The sequence below is a fragment of the Pelodiscus sinensis genome, chromosome 4, assembly GCF_049634645.1.
Source record: "Pelodiscus sinensis isolate JC-2024 chromosome 4, ASM4963464v1, whole genome shotgun sequence".
NCBI classification, from domain to species: Eukaryota; Metazoa; Chordata; order Testudines; family Trionychidae; genus Pelodiscus; species Pelodiscus sinensis.
The window spans coordinates 20,450,446-20,468,384 of NC_134714.1; the positions used below are offsets into that span (position 1 = coordinate 20,450,446).

At 43.4% G+C, this 17,939-nt stretch overlaps 2 protein-coding genes across 3 annotated transcripts in view; one reads left to right on the forward strand and one right to left on the reverse strand.

The window, feature by feature from the left end:
* Window positions 1-1,879, reverse strand: part of TRMT61A (tRNA methyltransferase 61A) — a 42,531-nt gene extending 40,652 nt beyond the window's left edge. Inside the window, exon 1 of the mRNA XM_025188615.2 lies at window positions 1,752-1,879. The gene's annotated coding sequence lies outside the window, so the exon portion shown is untranslated. The remainder of the gene's footprint in view (window positions 1-1,751) is intronic.
* CKB (creatine kinase B) lies at window positions 958-10,663 on the forward strand. Of its 2 annotated transcripts, none has more exons than XM_006130997.4 (8): window positions 958-1,106; window positions 2,603-2,778; window positions 3,756-3,910; window positions 4,725-4,857; window positions 5,904-6,075; window positions 7,790-7,913; window positions 8,971-9,160; window positions 10,295-10,663. In XM_006130997.4, exons 2-8 carry the CDS (start codon window positions 2,619-2,621, stop codon window positions 10,471-10,473), a joined length of 1,113 nt encoding a protein of 370 aa, XP_006131059.1. In that variant the 5' UTR covers window positions 958-1,106; window positions 2,603-2,618; the 3' UTR covers window positions 10,474-10,663.
* Window positions 10,664-17,939: the final 7,276 nt, after the last annotated feature.

Below are 17,939 nucleotides of genomic sequence, written 5' to 3' on the forward strand. Positions count from 1 at the left end.
TTTACATTAAAATAACAGATATCTTACTAGAGCCTATTTAAATGTATAGTTCTTTATTACATTCAGATAAATTCAAGGCCTACTAGAATAATTGTTTCAGAAAGAAATATAAAGTGTAAGCTTCAGTGTAAGGTTGAAAGTAAAATCATTAACTTTTCTTTTTCCTTTAGACATCAAGGAAGTCTCAGCGGCATCTAACTTTAGGCCAAATGCTGCTTGTTGTATTTGCCAAAGTAATCCCATTAAAGTCAATAGCAGTACTTTTCTAAGTAAGGTGAGCAAGATTTAGTCTTTTAATTTCTGTTTGCAACAGGGAATTAAGATCATGCTTTTGTACTATTTCAGCCACTCACCAATGCAGCTTCCCCTCACCTTTTTATTTTTTGCACACAATAAAATGAGTGTCTTGGTGTACTTCATTAATCAAATATGCTTTCCTTCAAATTAAACTGTGAGATGAACTCACCATTTTAATATTTGAAGGAGGCTGAGCAAAAGTGCTGGGAGGTTAGACCTTGAGCTAAGCAGTAGATTTTCAGCCATTATTCTTATACTACCTCTAACAATGAATCACTCACATGACTCTTAGGTCAGGCTGGTCCTAACATAACAAAGATCTTATTTTAATTACATCAAATTATTATAGTCATTGTTAAATAGTTACTATACACAACAAGTCTGAATGGCAAAAGCACTGTGTGTGTCTAATGGTGCCGGGAAACAAAGTAATAGTGGAAAGTGGTTGTACATTAATGCAATATTTGCATTTTACCAGAGCAAAAAATCCTTCACATTTTAAGATAGGAAAGTTGTAAGCTCAGTCTAACACAGAAAATAGAGGCAGACAGCATCTCCCTGCGACTAGGAGGCCTGGCAAAATGGAAGTAACAATAGGTTATAATAGACTAAGGAACCTGACTCCTCCCTTTTACAATCTTCCAGTGGAATGAATGGAATACACATAGCAGCCAATGGGAAGCCAGCTCCTGCTGTATATAAAACTGGTGAGGCTGTGGGGGTGAGCCTTCACTTCATATAGGTCTCGCTGTGATTGCTTTGGGGTGTGCGAGCAAGAACAAGGGCGGTTTCCTTTTCTGTGGTGCCCGGTAAGTGCTGGGGGAGATGACTGGCCCTAATAAAATCGGAGCGCACATTTTTTTTAGCCTGTTTTAGACCATTTGATTTAAAACAACTATTTCGAGGCAAAAAAATCCGAATCCGAAGGGTCGCTAGTGTTTTGCAGCCGGATTGTTGTTTGTTTGGTGCTAGCTACCAAAGGGTTCGGCATGTGTCTCCGGAGCCTGAAGAAAGGAGGGGAGGGGAGGGGAGGGGAGGCGTTGCGGGGGGGGGGGGCATACAGATAAAGGGAGAGATGGAAACAGATGATAACATGGACGCCCGGGTTGTAACTAAGGAAAAGCAAACCAACCCGAACTTGATGCAGGCGCTAAAGGGTTTGTTAAACTGGATCGGCTCTAACTTTCAAGCTGGGTTAAGCCGCTGTTTACATACAGGCACCCCCTCGGGAGACCTCAAGATAGGCGCTTGTTACGTAATGGTCTGGGTGGGTTTTTTAACTCTTCCCCAAAGTGTTCTTGGGATGGGTGAGCTCGCCCTAGCCGGGGCTTCCGCGGGGATAGGCGGGGTTTAGCTCCCCAGAGCGCGTGCTAGAGGGTTTTTTTGGGGGGTGGGGGGGGGTCTCGGTCCCCGGGCTTGGGGAAGGCGGAGGAATTTCTGTCCCCAGTTCTCACCTTCTCGCCTCTGGCGCTGGGCCAGGCAATCTGCTGCAGCCCTGCGGGATTGGATTGCGGTTGTGCCTGCGTCCCTCCCCGCGGCAAGTCGGAGCTGCGCCTAGCGAGCCGGGGCTGCCTCCCCTCCGCTTGCAGGTGGGGCGAGGTTGAGCCTGCGGGAAGGGGCTGCCTTTCCCTTGCTGCCCCCGGGGGCGCTTGCACTGCACCCTCCCTGCAGGTGCTGGCTCGGGGAAAGGGTTGCCGTGCTCGGCCCATTGCCTCTCGGGCAGGTGGCGTGGCAGGTGCTGCATGCACCGCTCTCCTGAGCCGCTGCCCCCACCGCTCGCCTGGGGCCGGAGCCGTATAATTTGTCCCGGAGCACCGCCGCGCCCCTGGCGACTGCGCCCCCTGCCCGAGCGCGGGGAGGCTGGGTGGTCGCTGCCCAGCCCGCAATCTGTGCTGGCTGGGGGCGAGTCTGGGAGCAGCTGGGCCGCGCGGCTCTCCCTCCCAGGAAGAGCAGGGCCAGGGAAAGAGCTCTCGGCAATGGAGCTGCCTGGAGCCCCGGACGGAGGAGACCTGGCCCCTCTTCCACAGATTTGCACATGAGCTGGGGCAGCCTCCTCTTCCCCCCCGTGTAAACGAGGGTAGTTCTGCCTGCAGGGTGTCATGAGGCCTGTGGAAGGTGCCTCAGAAACCAGGCAATTAACTGGGCCGCAGGCAGGTGGAGTACACGCCAAGGTGACCTTGCTGCATGCCATGGCGTCCTCCCAGAGCTTGCTTGGAAGGACGTGCCAAGCTCAGCAGGTGAGACTTCCCCTTTCTCCTTCCCTAGCACCTTGCAGTCAGGCGTAAGTCATGCCATTCTCCAACAGCCACAATCTCCTGAAGATGAAGTACTGTGCTGAGGATGAGTTCCCAGACCTGAGTGTTCACAACAATCACATGGCCAAGGTGCTGACCCTGGACCTGTACAGCAAGTTGAAGGGCAAGCAGACTTCCAGTGGATTTACCGTGGATGATGTTATCCAAACTGGGGTGGACAACCCAGGTAAAGGACCTAGCCTCTTGAGCCACAAACATCTGTTCTCCCTCAAGACAGGAAGTGCCTCTTCAGCTGTCAAAAGCCAGCTCTCTCAAGCAGTGAGTCCTGCCCAAAAACACTGCCTGCTTGTTAAAGTGGCCTTGTCTCACTGAGCAATGCAGAGAAATGCCTGCAGTGTTCTGACTTAACTCGAATTATGTAACTGCTTTGCTAAATGCTTAGATTATAACTGCTCTACAAACACCATCAGTAAAAATGACATTCTGAGGGCATACCTGGAGAGATCAAAGCAGCCTATTCCAAATTGGCTATGAAGTTCTGTGGCAGTTCTCTGGAAAAAGGGGGAGCAGATTTATTAATGTTAACATTGCAGTTTTTATTTTTACTCGAGCAGTATAAATGGTCCAGCTAAATAATCAGACTGCCTCCTGGTGTGGAGTCCCTGGCCCTAAGCACCTGTATGGTCACGGTGCTAACTGGACTTGTACAAGAAAATGAGACAGTTACACTGTGGCTTCACCCTGGATTCATTCAGACTGGGGTTGATGATAATCCTAGTAATTGAGAATATTCTGTGAGAACCAGCTGTGGAGGTGCTTAGAACTACAGCAAATGCAACTCAATCGGTGGCAGTCTGAACCACAAGTCAAGTTGTTTTTGAAGTCCCAAGTACAGTATATTATGGGCTGCAATATCTGAGTTACTTGAGCATAAACTATATCACTAGTAAAATTGACTTTGTGGACAAATCTTTCCCTGAACCAGATTTGTTTGTCCACGTATGGCTTATTAGCAACAGTTATGGGTTTTCACTAACTTTACTTTTCATTGGTGGGATGAAATATCTAAGACTTTTGTCTGTGTAGGAATGTTCCAATTGACTAGGCCACCATTTTAAGAACAAACTTAGCTGGTTAATGTTGTTCTGAGGTGCAGTCAAACATCATCCAAAACTGGCTCTTACAATTCTATTACCACTCTAGGCCATCCCTTCATTATGACAGTAGGATGTGTAGCTGGTGATGAAGAATGCTATGATGTCTTTAAGCTGCTCTTCGACCCAATTATTGAGGACAGACATGGAGGCTACAAACCAACTGATATGCACAAGACTGACTTGAATCCTGATCACTTAAAGGTATAGAGGGTCTTATCAGCATTGTAGTAGTGATCAGACCTCTGACCAAATTATGGAAAAGCTTGGCCAAACATAACTGCAGTTGCTTGTTCTTGTGACTTTACGTGGCTACCAGATTCTGTTTGTATTCCTGTCTAGTGCTCTCTGGAGACTTTCCCTCAGGAAGGATTCTTTTCCACAGGCTAGGTGGAAATAATGTTAAATGGCTATTCTCATCTTACATGAGGATGACTCTAGGCTGGGTCCTGGTACCCAAGTGGATCTTACAAACTTCTTGTTATGCAGTATCCATTCCAAAGTTGAGTCTAAGATCTCTCCCTGCCTTTCCAGTTGCTTATTCTGGAAATATTAATCTGAATCTATAACAGAATGTGTGAAATACTACATAAAGGAGACTTAAAAAAAATTGAATGCAAAGACTCTAATTGTAGCAACTTGATGTTCTAGCTCTGTTTGCCATCTAACAGTTGACAAACATCTAAATATAACAGGGAGCTGCCTCTTATAGCCTACTTCTGCAGGGGAAATAGACTCCTTAATAGAAGTTTAGATCTTTATCTTCTCCAACTGTTACACTAGAGCTGTTTTCCTCTGTTGTTGAGATCATTGACCCAAGAGGGTTGTACACACCCAGTACATCAAGCACTAGCTTATTAATTGGAAAAGGAGTCCCATGATGGCTTGTGTTTGGGTTAATGTTAAATTATTCTCAAATATTGAAGGCTTTGGGATCCAATAATGTACTAAAATGCATCAAGGGCTGTGCATAAATAGGGCAGAACTTAATGGCATAGTTGCACTTAATCTCTTACAGGGTGGTGATGACTTGGACCCCAACTATGTACTAAGCTCCCGTGTCCGAACCGGTAGGAGCATCCGTGGATTCTGCCTCCCCCCTCACTGTAGCCGAGGAGAGAGACGGGCTATTGAGAAGCTTTCTGTTGAAGGTAAAATGAAAGTTCAGATTAATGTTGAAGGTCAGTCCATAGTCAAATCGAGGGGTGAGAATAGTTGTTGCCTACTTCAACTGCAAAAAATCTCTAAAATATTAGGGCACCAAGTGCAGAACTGGGAATGCTGTCAAATTGGGAATGCTGCTTTGCTAAATGCTTAGATTATAACTGCTGTACAAACACCATCAGTAAAAATGACATTCTGAGGGCATACCTGGAGAGATCAAAGCAGCCTATTCCAAATTGGCTATGAAGTTCTGTGGCAGTTCTCTGGAAAAAGGGGGAGCAGATTTATTAATGTTAACATTGCAGTTTTTATTTTTACTCGAGCAATATAACATGTGTAGCTGGATGACTAACCTAATAACTAGACCTTAATATGGAGGGTAAAATGCAAGTAAGTAGAGGGCAATTGGCTTGTATGACGTAATAGGGCAGCTGACAAAGTGGATTCCAGCTCTCTCAAGCTTATGCCAAAACTAGTCTCTAAGGTTCCTCAGGACTCCTCATTTTTGCTGAAACAGACTAACAGTTATTGTTCAAACATCTCATGCTTTTGCCACCTAACTGCCAGTTAGGGGACTGCTGTGGGAATGGGCAATAGGTTTGATGGGATTTTAGGCGACTGTAAAAGGCAATGACAATGTTGTCCTTAGTACAGGCATCACTTTGCTCAGGACTCCTCAATACAGCATAATGCTACTCTAATAGGACCTATATTGCTAGCCAGAAATTGGATACGCTATTTCAATATTACATAAGCAAGGCCACTCACCAGTGTCTTAGGAGTTAAAGAACCCAGTTTCATAGGTTTTAAAAAAATACCCTTTATGGTTACCTTTATTTCTTCAACTGCCAACAAGGTACAGCGACCTGAGAGCCGAACTATGGAACTGTGCAGTAAGGGGAGGCAGGACACAATCCATTCAGTTCAGAAATGCTGCTATGCTTGTTAGTGTCCAGCTTCTCAATTGCTGGGAAGTTATTAAAATATACCTTCCATCCCATGTCTATGTACTAAACCTGAATCTTGCTTTCAGCCCTGGCTAGCCTGGAAGGTGACCTTAATGGAAAATACTATGCTTTGAAAAACATGACTGATGCAGAGCAGCAGCAGCTGATTGATGATCACTTCCTATTTGATAAACCTGTTTCTCCTCTCCTGTTGGCTTCTGGAATGGCACGGGACTGGCCTGATGGTAGAGGTATTTGGTGAGTATATGCAATAGAAACCAGAATCCTTCAAAAGTGTCTGCAGTGGGCCCCAGGTCTGGAATCTTTCTGTACACTGGTGTGTTCAGCTGGCAGCAACTTGCATACTGTCTCTGCTTTTGAATTGGCTCTGAATTGAATCTGCTTTTGAATTAAATGAGCTTTACTGTCAACTTTGGTGGGTCACAAGATCAAGCACATGAAGCAAATTTTAACCCTCCCCTTCTTCCCCCTCTCCTCCCCCAACGTAAAGGGTTTGCCATGATTGGCGCTTTTGTGGCTCTCACACTTTTACTGGGGAGGAGAAATGCAGTACTGCAGGAGTTGAAGGGAGCATCTTAAAATCAATTAATGGTGACTTGGTGGTGTAACTAATTCAATGTAGGCTTTTGGAATTTTAAAAAAAGCAGTAAAAATGGCTTCACTGAAAACTCACTACAGAAAAAGGAATGCTTTTTGCAGAGATAAAGCAAACCTAAAAGAATTAGTGTGTCTTTTGCTTTTGGTAAAGAGAAGGCCTGGCCATGAGGGGGGGAGGGGTTTCCTCTGGGAACATTAGACCTTCACTTTTTTTCTAAAAGCTTGCATCTCGATGCAGGAACAAGTAAAGGGAAGGTGTTAATGTGTCTGACTTTTAATATCCAACAATCTAATGAGAGGCTTTCAGAACAACATGTAAGTATCTCTTTTCTCCTCTATGCTGAAGGCTGAACTTCAACTACTGTTCCCAGGTCAAGAAGAGTCACTACAGGCTTCTTGCTACACACAGTAGAATTCCCTTAAATCTCTATGGCAATAGGATCTTGAACATATTTGGTTTTGTAAGGGGCCTTTCCAAAGATGATGATCACCACCTACCTGCAGCGATGACACACTATAGAGCTTTGTCAACTGAGCCAGGACTCTAAAGCTTAGTCTTGGATCAAATGGGAGTTTCCAACACACTTTCATCATCTTGGGTACTGAATGTTAACTGTCCTTTTCACTGCTTTCAAGGACTAGCTTATCAGTATTGTACGTGTCTGTCAGCGGCAAATAAATCCAAGGACAAAGGGAGCAATTAGTCACCAGCTTGGAGCATTCTTCCTATAATCTTAAATTTTAAGCTGCAGTTTATTTTCTTTGTTGAATCTTTTCAATGTTGAGCCATTGCTGGCTGTACAGTAAGTTAATTGACCTTGACAAGACAGGTTGCACTTCCATGTTCCCTTCTACCTTGGGTAGACATGACGGCAGCAAGTATTCTTTAGACTGATGCAGACTGTTTCATCCCTTACATGCCCAAAAGTGACATTCCACAGAACAAAGGGACTCATCTGTCCTTGGACTCGCCAATTTAAGACATGATCTCAAGGTTGAGCAGTAAGGTCAAAGGTATACACATCTTGATTGCCATAGTCTGACTTGGGGTCATGCCTCAACAGGGTGGAGGGTGGCCTTTTATTCCTTTCAGATTAAGGATAGAAAGCTAAATTGCTTTTTCCTTTCAAGAAGGCCTCTACATGGAATTGATTTTATACTCTTTAACCTACAAGGTCAGTTAAAACTAAATCTACTGTAACAGTCCTATAAGTAAATGGTACTGAAGTCAAAGCAGATCCTCAGTACCATATTAGCTCTTCCAATAAGAGATGGACTGATGTACACTGAACACACTGTAGGTTCAGTTGGATTGCTACATGGAGAAATGAGTTATTTGGCTTCTGTCTTCTAGGCACAATGACAACAAGACTTTCCTTGTCTGGATCAATGAGGAAGATCACCTTAGAGTTATCTCCATGCAGCAAGGTGGCAACATGAAGGAAGTGTTCAATCGCTTCTGTACTGGGCTAACAAAGGTGAAGTTAACATTTTTAGGCTTCTTGTTAGCAGACAATTGCTCTGTTTTGTGATGCAGGAGTTGATACAGTGCTCGGAATGCTGACTTAAAACCGGCTCTCAAAATGCTACTGCATGGTATGTATCTGAAAGCTAGCAGTATTGGTCTGAATCTGCAGAAAGAGGAGTCTGGCACCTTCAAGAGTAACAGATGTATTTGGGCATAAGCTTTTGTGGGCAAACACCCACTTCATCAGATGCATTGAAGTGGACATGGAATCTCTCTACACGCACATGTATCTTGTATTGTACTTGGGTAAACATCTTTTGACAAGTAACTTGGGCATCTGGTATCATCTTGGCATAATTTTCACAAGTAAATTTCAGAGGCATATGGGCTTACTGATCTCACATTCTGACAATTAGGTTATTACTATGAAGCTTCTAATATTCTGGTAACTTTGAAGCTTCTAATACTCTGGTAACTTTGAAGACTTTAGTCAGATTGTCTTCCTCTGCCTAAATGGGTTTTAATTTAAAATGTAGTTTGACCTACTACTGCCAACAAAGAATGGGTGTTGTCTTGGGACTCTAACGAGCAGTGCTTCACTACCTCAAGGAGCTACTTTGAGATGGAAGTATCTGCCTAAATACTAGTCTGAGCGCCAGCTTTTCCTCCCCATGCTGGCCCATGTGAAGAGGAACACATGGCACTAAATCAAGCTTTGAAATATATCACTAAGTCTCCGTTCCCTTTCCACAAGCCTCTAGCAACAGATGTGCTTACAGGCTGCCCTAAAAGTGACTACATGTAGATTTGTTCAGATGCTGGGGAACAAAGCTATAAAGATCTGGTTTTGGGGAAGGGGCAACCTGGTAATGCCTGGTTGATTGCTCCCACTTCTAAGTCAAGGGGGCTTTATCTTCAGTGGCTCCACTGATAATAGCACAGCCTGAGTTAAGGGGAGGGTTGGCCAATCCTGGGGCTAAATACAGTAGATTATAAATGGTCCTCTATTCTCAAACCTTAAGAGGAGGAACAGACCAGGCAATCTGTCTTTCTCTCCCTATCTCTAGATTGAATCTCTCTTTAAGACCAAAAACTACGAATTCATGTGGAACCCACACCTTGGCTACATCCTGACCTGCCCATCCAACCTTGGGACAGGTCTCCGTGCTGGTGTACACATCAAACTACCTAATCTTGGCAAGCATGAGAAGTTTGGTGAAATCCTGAAGAAGCTGAGGCTGCAGAAGCGAGGCACAGGTAAGAAATATAATGCAGCTTTGCATGCATCACTCCCTTCAAATATTCTCTCTGCTATTGGCAAGAGTAGGCTTTTGCTGTGAATTACACAAAGGCTGTGCCTCTAAGACTAATTCCTAAATTTCAGCTCCTGGTAGGAGACAGTGCTCTAGTATGACTCTTTAAAAATGGAATACTAACATGGAGGCAAGTGAGTTTAGTAGAACTGAACAGCTTTTTATTAGTTGGCATTTCTAAACCATCCCCTTGTGTTTATGGAATACATCGCTTACCCCCTTGTGTTTATGGAATACATGGCTTACCCACTGGCTGCATCTAGACTGGCAAGCTTTTTTTCTGCAAAAGCAACTGCTTTTGCAGAAAAACTTGCCAGCTGTCTACACTGGCTGCTTGAATTTCCGCAAGAACAATGACAATCTCATGTAAGATTGTCAGTGTTCTTGCACAAATACTATGCTGCTCCCACTTGGGCAAAAGCCCTCTTGTGCAAAAGCATTTGCGCAAGAGGGCCAGTGTAGACAACATGGTATTGTTTTGCGCAAAAAAGCCCCAATCGCGAAAATGGCGATCGGGGCTTTCTTGCGCAAAACCACGTCTAGATTGGCACGGACGCTTTTCCGCAAAAAGTGCTTTTGCACAAAAGCGTCTGTGCCAATCTAGATGCTCTTTTCTGCAAATGCTTTTAATAGGAAAAACTTTCTTCCATTTAAAGCATTTGCGGAAAATCATGCCAAGTCTAGACATAGCCACTGAGTATCCATAACTACTGACATGGCTAAGGAAAGTGCTTTTGTTCCAAGAGCAGTCGATCACCTCTATCAAAGCATCCAGCTACCTGATATGTCTAGTGGAATGCTATATTAATCATGTAGATAATCCTAGGCACAGAGCTGTTACTTGCCATGGGAGAGTCCTGTCTGTTAGAACTTGCACTACTGCCTCTGCAGCAAACTGCAAATATCCCTCTTCCCAAGCCATACGCTTCCACCCCTTTGCCCATAACAAGCTATGAATTTAGTAGTGCCAACAGCCAGGCCAGGAAGGGAAGCTATTTTGTTCCATTGTGTCTCCAACAATACAGAGATAAGATGCCCAGTAGTTGACAACACTAAATGTAATCTCTTCTTTCTTCAGGGGGTGTAGATACTGCTGCTGTTGGAGGAGTGTTTGATGTCTCCAATGCTGACCGGCTAGGCTTCTCTGAAGTAGAGCTGGTGCAGATGGTGGTTGATGGTGTGAAGCTACTGATTGAAATGGAAAAACGCCTTGAAAAGGGCCAGTCTATTGATGACCTCATACCAGCTCAGAAATGAAAGCACTTTAATTCCATGCTTCTTAACTTATTGGATGAATAACAAACATCACTCCAATCAAAGCCCTGGGGGTTAAAACCCACTAGTAACACTGTAGAAAAGTCTTCCATCCATCTGTGTTAGAGTTTATTTTTTGATGGCGGAGATGTTGCTGAAAAACTGAAATAAACTATTGTTTTGGCCTGACAAATGTGTCTAAGTTTGTCAAGTTTAAAATCACATCTAAAAGGGCAGCACAAAGCGAAGTGGCATTTGGGTGTGTCTTCTAGCTGTTGGAGTGGCAGAACTTAGTGCCACAGGATTGACCTAGCTGTGTTGCTTATCTTTAGAAGTGAATTCTAACATTGAGACACTCAGTTGCAATACTAGGGGGACAGTTTTTACACCACCTCTGTTAGTTGTTGCTGCACTTTTTTTATAATCCTATTAAAGGGCAGAACAAATGTGAACACTCACACATGTAACACTTGTTTTAATACCCCATTAGATGTGAGCATGTGCAATGAGCCCCTGAATTTCTTGCTCTGTTAAATTCTTTCATCATCTTGATTGACAAACTGATCTTCATAGGTTGTCTTGTCAGCCACTTTGATAGTAAGGTCACCTGATTCAATATTGGCTGCACATCTTTATGCTATACAGTGGTCCTATTGGTGTCTAGGTCATCAGGAATTGGAGAGTAAGGAATTAATATTCTAAGAAAATAAGTAGAAAAGCTGATGTAATGAAAGGCTCCAAATAAGTCAGCAGGGCTACATCTATACTACAAGTTTTTGTGGGGGCAAATATGCTAATGAGGGACTCATCAGCATATTTTCTACCTACCTTTTTGTGCAGGAGGTTTTGGTGCAAAAAGCAGCAGTATCAATACTTCCTTTATATGCAAAAACCCCATTTTGCATGAGATACTTATGCCTGGCTAGGGGAGGCATAAGGATTTTGTGCAAAAAGGAAACGTCGACGCTACTGGCAGAAAATATGGTGATGTCAACTTATGCTAATGAGTCCCTCTAGCATATTTTTCTGCTACAGACTTGTAGTGTAGACATAGCCCAGGAGTATGTGCTGAAAGAGCAGTCAGAAACCTGTCTGAACTATACCTAGTATTCATGCTTCTGGAAAGTACCACTTTAAACATCCATCAGGTTTATCCTAAACAAATGGTTGGGAAAGCAGGGTGTGTGTGGCAAATAGGAGTGATGCAGTCTCAGCTGCTTGTTAATACACTGCTTGCTATGATCTCACTATATTACACATAGCTTTCTTCTGCAGAAAACAGGGCTCTTGGGCTTCAGTCAGCTTTCTAAACATGAAACCAATCTATACTTCAGACTAAAATCCTGTCTAGATGAGCTGGATCCTAATACAACATGTTGATTCCACAGCTGTTCTCAAGCTGTGGGAGAACACATTGTATGTGGTAGCAACAGTTTCTCCTGGTATTGAATTACTATAATCAGCCTGCATTTATAATTGCTCTAAATTACTCATAAAAGCAATTACCCAGGGAGGGTGGGTACTGGCCCTGGAAACAACTGCTTCTCAGAGCTCAAATACAACCACCTAGCATGAGCTACTAGCTATACTCCCTTCTAAACCAACAATTGCACAGAGGTGACCTGCTGAAGGCTGATATCTGGGGCATGCAAAGCTATGCTTCATAAAGTGCACTGAGTGATTTTTTTTTTTAGATTGCTTCTGATTATTTAATTTTTATCTGGCTGTATCATTTAAATGTCTCAACTTCAATCCCACACTGCAATCAGCTAAAGTAAGATGCTAAGTCAGTGTAAATGTAAATCTCAGTGAAGGCTAATTGGCACATTCACTAAACCATGTTTGCACTATAGCTTTGTTGATCTGTGCCAGTAGAGAGCTTCTGCAGTTATTAAATTGCTTGATTGTGCTCATGATCTTATGTCCTCACCAAGAGCTTTTGTATCAATTGTCAGTGGGGGACATTGTCGGATGACTCCTGAAAGCCAGTTAGTCATATGGCTACATCTACACTGGCATGATTTTGAGCAAAAACTCTTCCAGAACTCTTCCAGAAGAGAGCATCTATAGTGGCATGTGCCTTTGTGCAAGAGATGTGCTTTTGCACAAGAGCATCCTTGCCAGTGTAGACGCTCTCTTGTGCAAGAAAGCTGATGGCTATTTTAACCATAGGGCTTTCTTGCAGAAGAAATTCATGTTGTCTGTCTACACTGGCCTCTTGCACAAGAGGGCTTATTCCTGAGCAGGAGCAGCATAGTTCTTGCGCAAGCAGCACTGATTTCATACATTAGAACATCAGTGTTCTTGTGCAAGAACTCATGGCCAGTGTAGACAGACAGCAAGTTTTGGCGCAAAAGCAGGCACTTTTGCACAAGATCACACCAATGTAGACACAGCCATAGTCTCTATACCAGGGCAGTCAATAAGTGGACTGCATACCAAATCTGTGTCTGTTCAAAAGCATTGCCAATCCAAATTTCACTTTAAAAAAAAAAATTGTCAGTCTTGACTGTACCTTGGTCAAGAAATGTGAACCTTCATAGAAAATCAACTATCTGTGGTCTACTCTGCCACTGCATCAACAGTGGAGAGACTGCTGCTCTGGGTGGTGTTATAAAATAAGCATAGAGAGGCACTTACATCAACCTAAGCTACCTTGAATCAAGCTGGTTGTGGAAGCAGCTTCACTAAAGTTTGGATCCCACTGATTTAACACTAATGTATCCCAGGATTGAGATGTATTTACTTCTTCTGATGGCAAAGTTAATTTGTAATGCTGTAGATGTGGGGAGCTCATTCACAAAACGCTTGACACTATGCACAAAATGTGACATTTACATGTGAGGCATTTAGGAAACAGAATCTTCTTTATCAGGCTATAGCTGAGAAGGGGAAAGAGTGTAAAAGCCACCTGCTATTTCTGTACATACTGAGGATTCTTCTGTCCACTTTATAATTAGTTGGCAAGAGTGTCATCTAACTGGCATGGATTTTTAATATAACAGCACCTGTCACCACTCTACACAACAGCATTGCTGAAATCATTGCCAATGTAAATTTAGTTTTAGCACCTTTATTGTGGCAGCCAGGCCCCCTTTTTTTTTCTTTGGTCTCAGACCAAGCAGCTGGGCAGAAGCAGCTTCATCATAAAGTGAAGCAAATAAAATTGCAGGCCTTATTTTTTTATACCTAGTTAAGGAAAATAATTCTTTCTTTAGCTTTTCCACCACTACACCATTAACTGAATTCTCATCTAGCCATCACAAGGAATAAGAGCCTGGCTTTGATGTAAGCTGGTATGAAACAACTGAGACAATCATAGTGAGTAATCCTGTTGTGGCAAAAGACTGGGCACAATGATATAACTGGTGCACACAAACACTTGTGATTCAGGAGAGAAAGGGGGAAAAAAATCTCTCAAATTATCTTAAAAGTTGTAACTTTTATTCTCAGTATTACTCTGAATAAGCACTCTTCTTAGTTTTATGTTAATAGATTAATTGGTTAGACCTGCAACTATTTTACATTTATACTATGGGTCATCTAGCAAAGGTGATTGAATCACAAATATAAACATACTCCCTAAGCAAAAGTCTTCTCAGGTGAGTTGTTGCAGTCTTGCACTATTCAAGGTGAAGATCACAAATGTCTAGAGGTTTTATAATGTAATGAAAAAAAATTCTAATGGATTCATTAATATCACAGTTTCCTTAGCTTAATGGTAATCAGCAACTCAGAGGTCTAAACTGGTGTTTTTGCAGAAAAAAGCTATTCAAAATGCACTCAGCATTGTGCATAGCTTTTTCCGCTTTTTTTTTTTCAGAAGAGGCTTTTCCACCATTTGGCCCCATCTAAATAGGGCCAAATGGCAGAAAAGCCTCCTTTTGGTGGAACCCTTATGCCTCGTGAAACGAGGTATACAGGACTCCCCAAAAGTGTGCGTTTGCTCTTCTGCGAAAAAAAGCGAAAGAGTAAATGTGTTCCTTGGGGTTTTGTGGGATACCGTAGTCTAGACAGCCTCAGCATAGTTGGACAGAAGCTCCAAAAGGTGGTGCATGTAACTGCTTGCATCATGACCAAAATGCCAGTTAGTCTTAGACAAGGTGGGGCATGTCCTTTATTGAACCAGTTTCAGTTGGCAAAAGGCTTTTGAGATTCTTCTTCATTGAGTACAGAAGTTGGAGCAATAAAAAAAAATATTCTCACCTCTCCCTTTTCTCTCTGCTATCCTAGGACCATAACAGTTACAACACTACTGCAAACAATTATTTGCAGACATTTTCAAAGGGTGTGTGTCATTTCTAGCCACAAGACTCTCTAGCTGGTGAGGCTAGAACCTTCCGTGATTGCTAGATGCATTGCCTGTTGTTTCCCCTTAAGCTAATTCTTTTTCACAGAGTAACACAGATGTTTGGTGTACTGTGAAGAATAATTTGTTCCCTACTCTTTCTTGCATCTGTGTCTCTTTAGTTGTCTATAGGAACAGAAGGAATATCATGTTTCTCAGTCATTTGTTCTCCAGCCTGAATACGCACTTCTCAGAATTTCCCCTGCTAGAGTCTTGTTTTTTATAGTCTCTGTTCTCTTCTGAACTTTTTCTTTTTTGAATTCTGCAGCCCCAGTCAGTGGAGGACTCCTCTTCAGGGTTAACACATGCATGGTAAAGTGGAACAATTACATACCACATCTGTTAAATACAACCCACTCCAATATGATTTTGCCTCTGTGCAAGTTGTGTTGATTCATATTCAATGCAGCATCCACTATAATCCCTGAATCCTTATCTGGCAAAAGCATTTAGCCCTCATTTTGTATTTATTACATCCAGAATGCAGTGTGAGTCCCTCCCACACAATTTGTCTTCTTGGCCCATGACTGAAGGTTGCTCATGGTTTTTAACCACTTGTATATCCTTTTATAGTAGTTTCAGCTAACCCATATTTCTCTGGTACCCTGTCCTGAAGCAATATGGTAAATATAAAGAGGGTACAAAATAAGGGTGATATGGTACAGGTCTACTTCAGACCACCTAACCAGGAAGAAGAGGTAGATGAGGCTTTAAAAAAAAAACAATTAAAATCATCCAAAGAACAGGACTGGGCAATGAAGGGGGACTTAAATTATCCAAATATGTTGTGAAAACACAGCAGAGTACAGATTATCCAACAAGTTCTTGAATGTATTGGGGATTTTTGTTTGTTTGTTTCAGAAGGTAGAGAAAGCTTCCCAAGGAAGGCTGTTCTAGATTGTAAGAAACAAGGAGGAACTTATTGAGAATTTGAAAGTGGAAGGCAGCTTGGGTGAAAGTGATCATGAAATGAGAAGAGTTCATAATTCTAAGAAATGGTAGGAGGGAGAACAGCAAAATAAAGACAATGAATTTCAAGGAGGCAAACTTTAGCAAACTCAGGGAGTTGATAGATAAGATCCCATTGGAAACAAGTATAATAGGAAAAACAACTGAAGACAGTTGTCCGTTTTTCAAAAATTAAGGACATAAGAGCAACTATTCCACAGCATAGGAAAGATAGGAAGTATGGCAAGAGACTTCCCCCTTCTCTTGGCCACAGTGCCAAAGGGTAGAGAAGGCCCCTGGTGGTCGGGGTAGACTGGGAGGGAGTGAGGGGAAGAGACAGAATGCTCCTAGTGGTCAGGAAGGATAAGGCCCTTCGAGCCAGGGTGAAGAAAGCCCCACCAGATGGGAAGCGCCCGAACCCCTCCTCCAACTCTCACTTTCTCACACCCCATGCCTCCAGCCTGCCCTATCCCACCTCCCCAAGACCCTGCCCTGACAGACAGACAGACAGACAGACAGACAGACACACACACACACACCCCGCCAGTCTTCTGCTCTGAAAGATCTGGGCAACACTGAGTAAGTGTTCTATTGAAGTGTATAAGGATTTTAGTAAGACACTTAATACAGTCTCATATGACTCTCTCATAGGTGGAGCGACTGTATAGTGGGTGCATAATTAATGAAATATTAATGTAAATTATTAAACAGGTTAACTGCTTTAACTTTCTCTTGTTAGTTTATCAAACTTCATTTTAAATAAAGTAAAATATTAATGTATGTCCTACACAAAATGTTTCAATGTTTTCTTTATGGCAGGGGTAGGGAATCTTTTTTGGGTTGGGGGCAACTGACCCACAGAAAATTCAGCTGAGTACCACACAAGTGAAAAGCAAAAAACCTTCAAAAACCCCAACCCTCAATGACATGACCCCCAACTGAGACTTCACTCCTCTGGTGCTCCAGCCCTATTGGGGGTGGGAGGAAGCAGAGAGGATTCTGGCCTGGGGGAAGGGTGTAGGAAAGGATGATGGGTCTGGAAATGAGTTGTGACCTGGGGGAAAGGGGTACAGAGAGTTTGGGTGGTGGCCTGGGGCAGGTAGTTAGGGGTGGGGATTTGAGGGTGGGAGTGCCAGAGGCATGTTCTGGCTGGGAGGTGCTTACTCAGGCAGCTCCCAGTCAACTGCCCTGCAGGAATCTGAAGGCTGCAGTTGCAAGCTACTCCATGTACCTCTGCTTAGGGCAGGGTGAGGGAGGGACGAGGCTTCATTGGCTGCTCCTGCTGCCAGCAAAATATCTCAGCTGCTATTGGTCATAAACTGGCCAATGGGAGCTGAGATATTTTGCTGGGAGCTGAGACAGAGTACAAAGTCTCCCGCCTCACTCCTAGAATAGAGCAGCCACATTTAAAGTGGCTGATGCTGTGCTTTGATTAAGGGTCCCTGTGAGGCAGCTGCAGGCCAGATTCGGTGGCTTGGTGGGCTGGATCTGGCCCACTGGCAGCCTCTTACCCACCCGTGGTCAAGATGGTGCTTGGTCTTGCCATGAGTGCAGGAGTCTGGACATGATGATTTCTCAAGATACATACAATCATAGAGTACTAGAACTTGAATGTATCAAATGATATACTAACCTGAAGATGTCATCTGTATTGCTATTATCCATGAAGTTTATACCTGATCCAAGAAAAAATTATATTGAACTGAGTGATCATGATTCATGGATTTATTAAATGGTCTAACCCAGGGGCTACTCAACTTTGGAAGCCCCGGGGGCCAACATGCATCACATGCCAAGGGCTGCAACGTAAGTGTGGTTATAGATGCATGCAAATAGCTTTTCACACTGATAGGCATGATACAAAGCACTTCCCACAATGCCCCAGTGCTCCCGGCACCTGCTCCCTGCGGACTAGAAATGCTGACACAGTATACCCGTCTGTTCCAGCAAGCCTGTCCACTTGCATCTTTTAATGCTCAGCCCACCTGGGAGATGCCTTGCCATTGTGGAGTGTGTTCCCGGAGAAGGTCATGTTCAAAGAATCCCACCTGCGGGCCACATGTTGAGCCCTGTGTAAACCACACCGCAGGCCACAAACAAACAGGCCGCATATTGAGTAGCCCTGGTCTAACCCTTTACCAGGTATCACAGATAAATGCCATGGTCTGCAATG

Excerpts from the sequence above, each read along its gene's own strand:
- CKB (XM_006130997.4), top strand. The coding sequence starts at position 2,619 with ATGAAGTACTGTGCTGAGGATGAGTTCCCAGACCTGAGTGTTCACAAC. Across the intron at positions 2,779-3,755 it reads AACTGGGGTGGACAACCCAG|GCCATCCCTTCATTATGACA; the intron begins GTAAAGGACCTA and ends TTACCACTCTAG. Across the intron at positions 6,076-7,789 it reads CCTGATGGTAGAGGTATTTG|GCACAATGACAACAAGACTT; the intron begins GTGAGTATATGC and ends TCTGTCTTCTAG.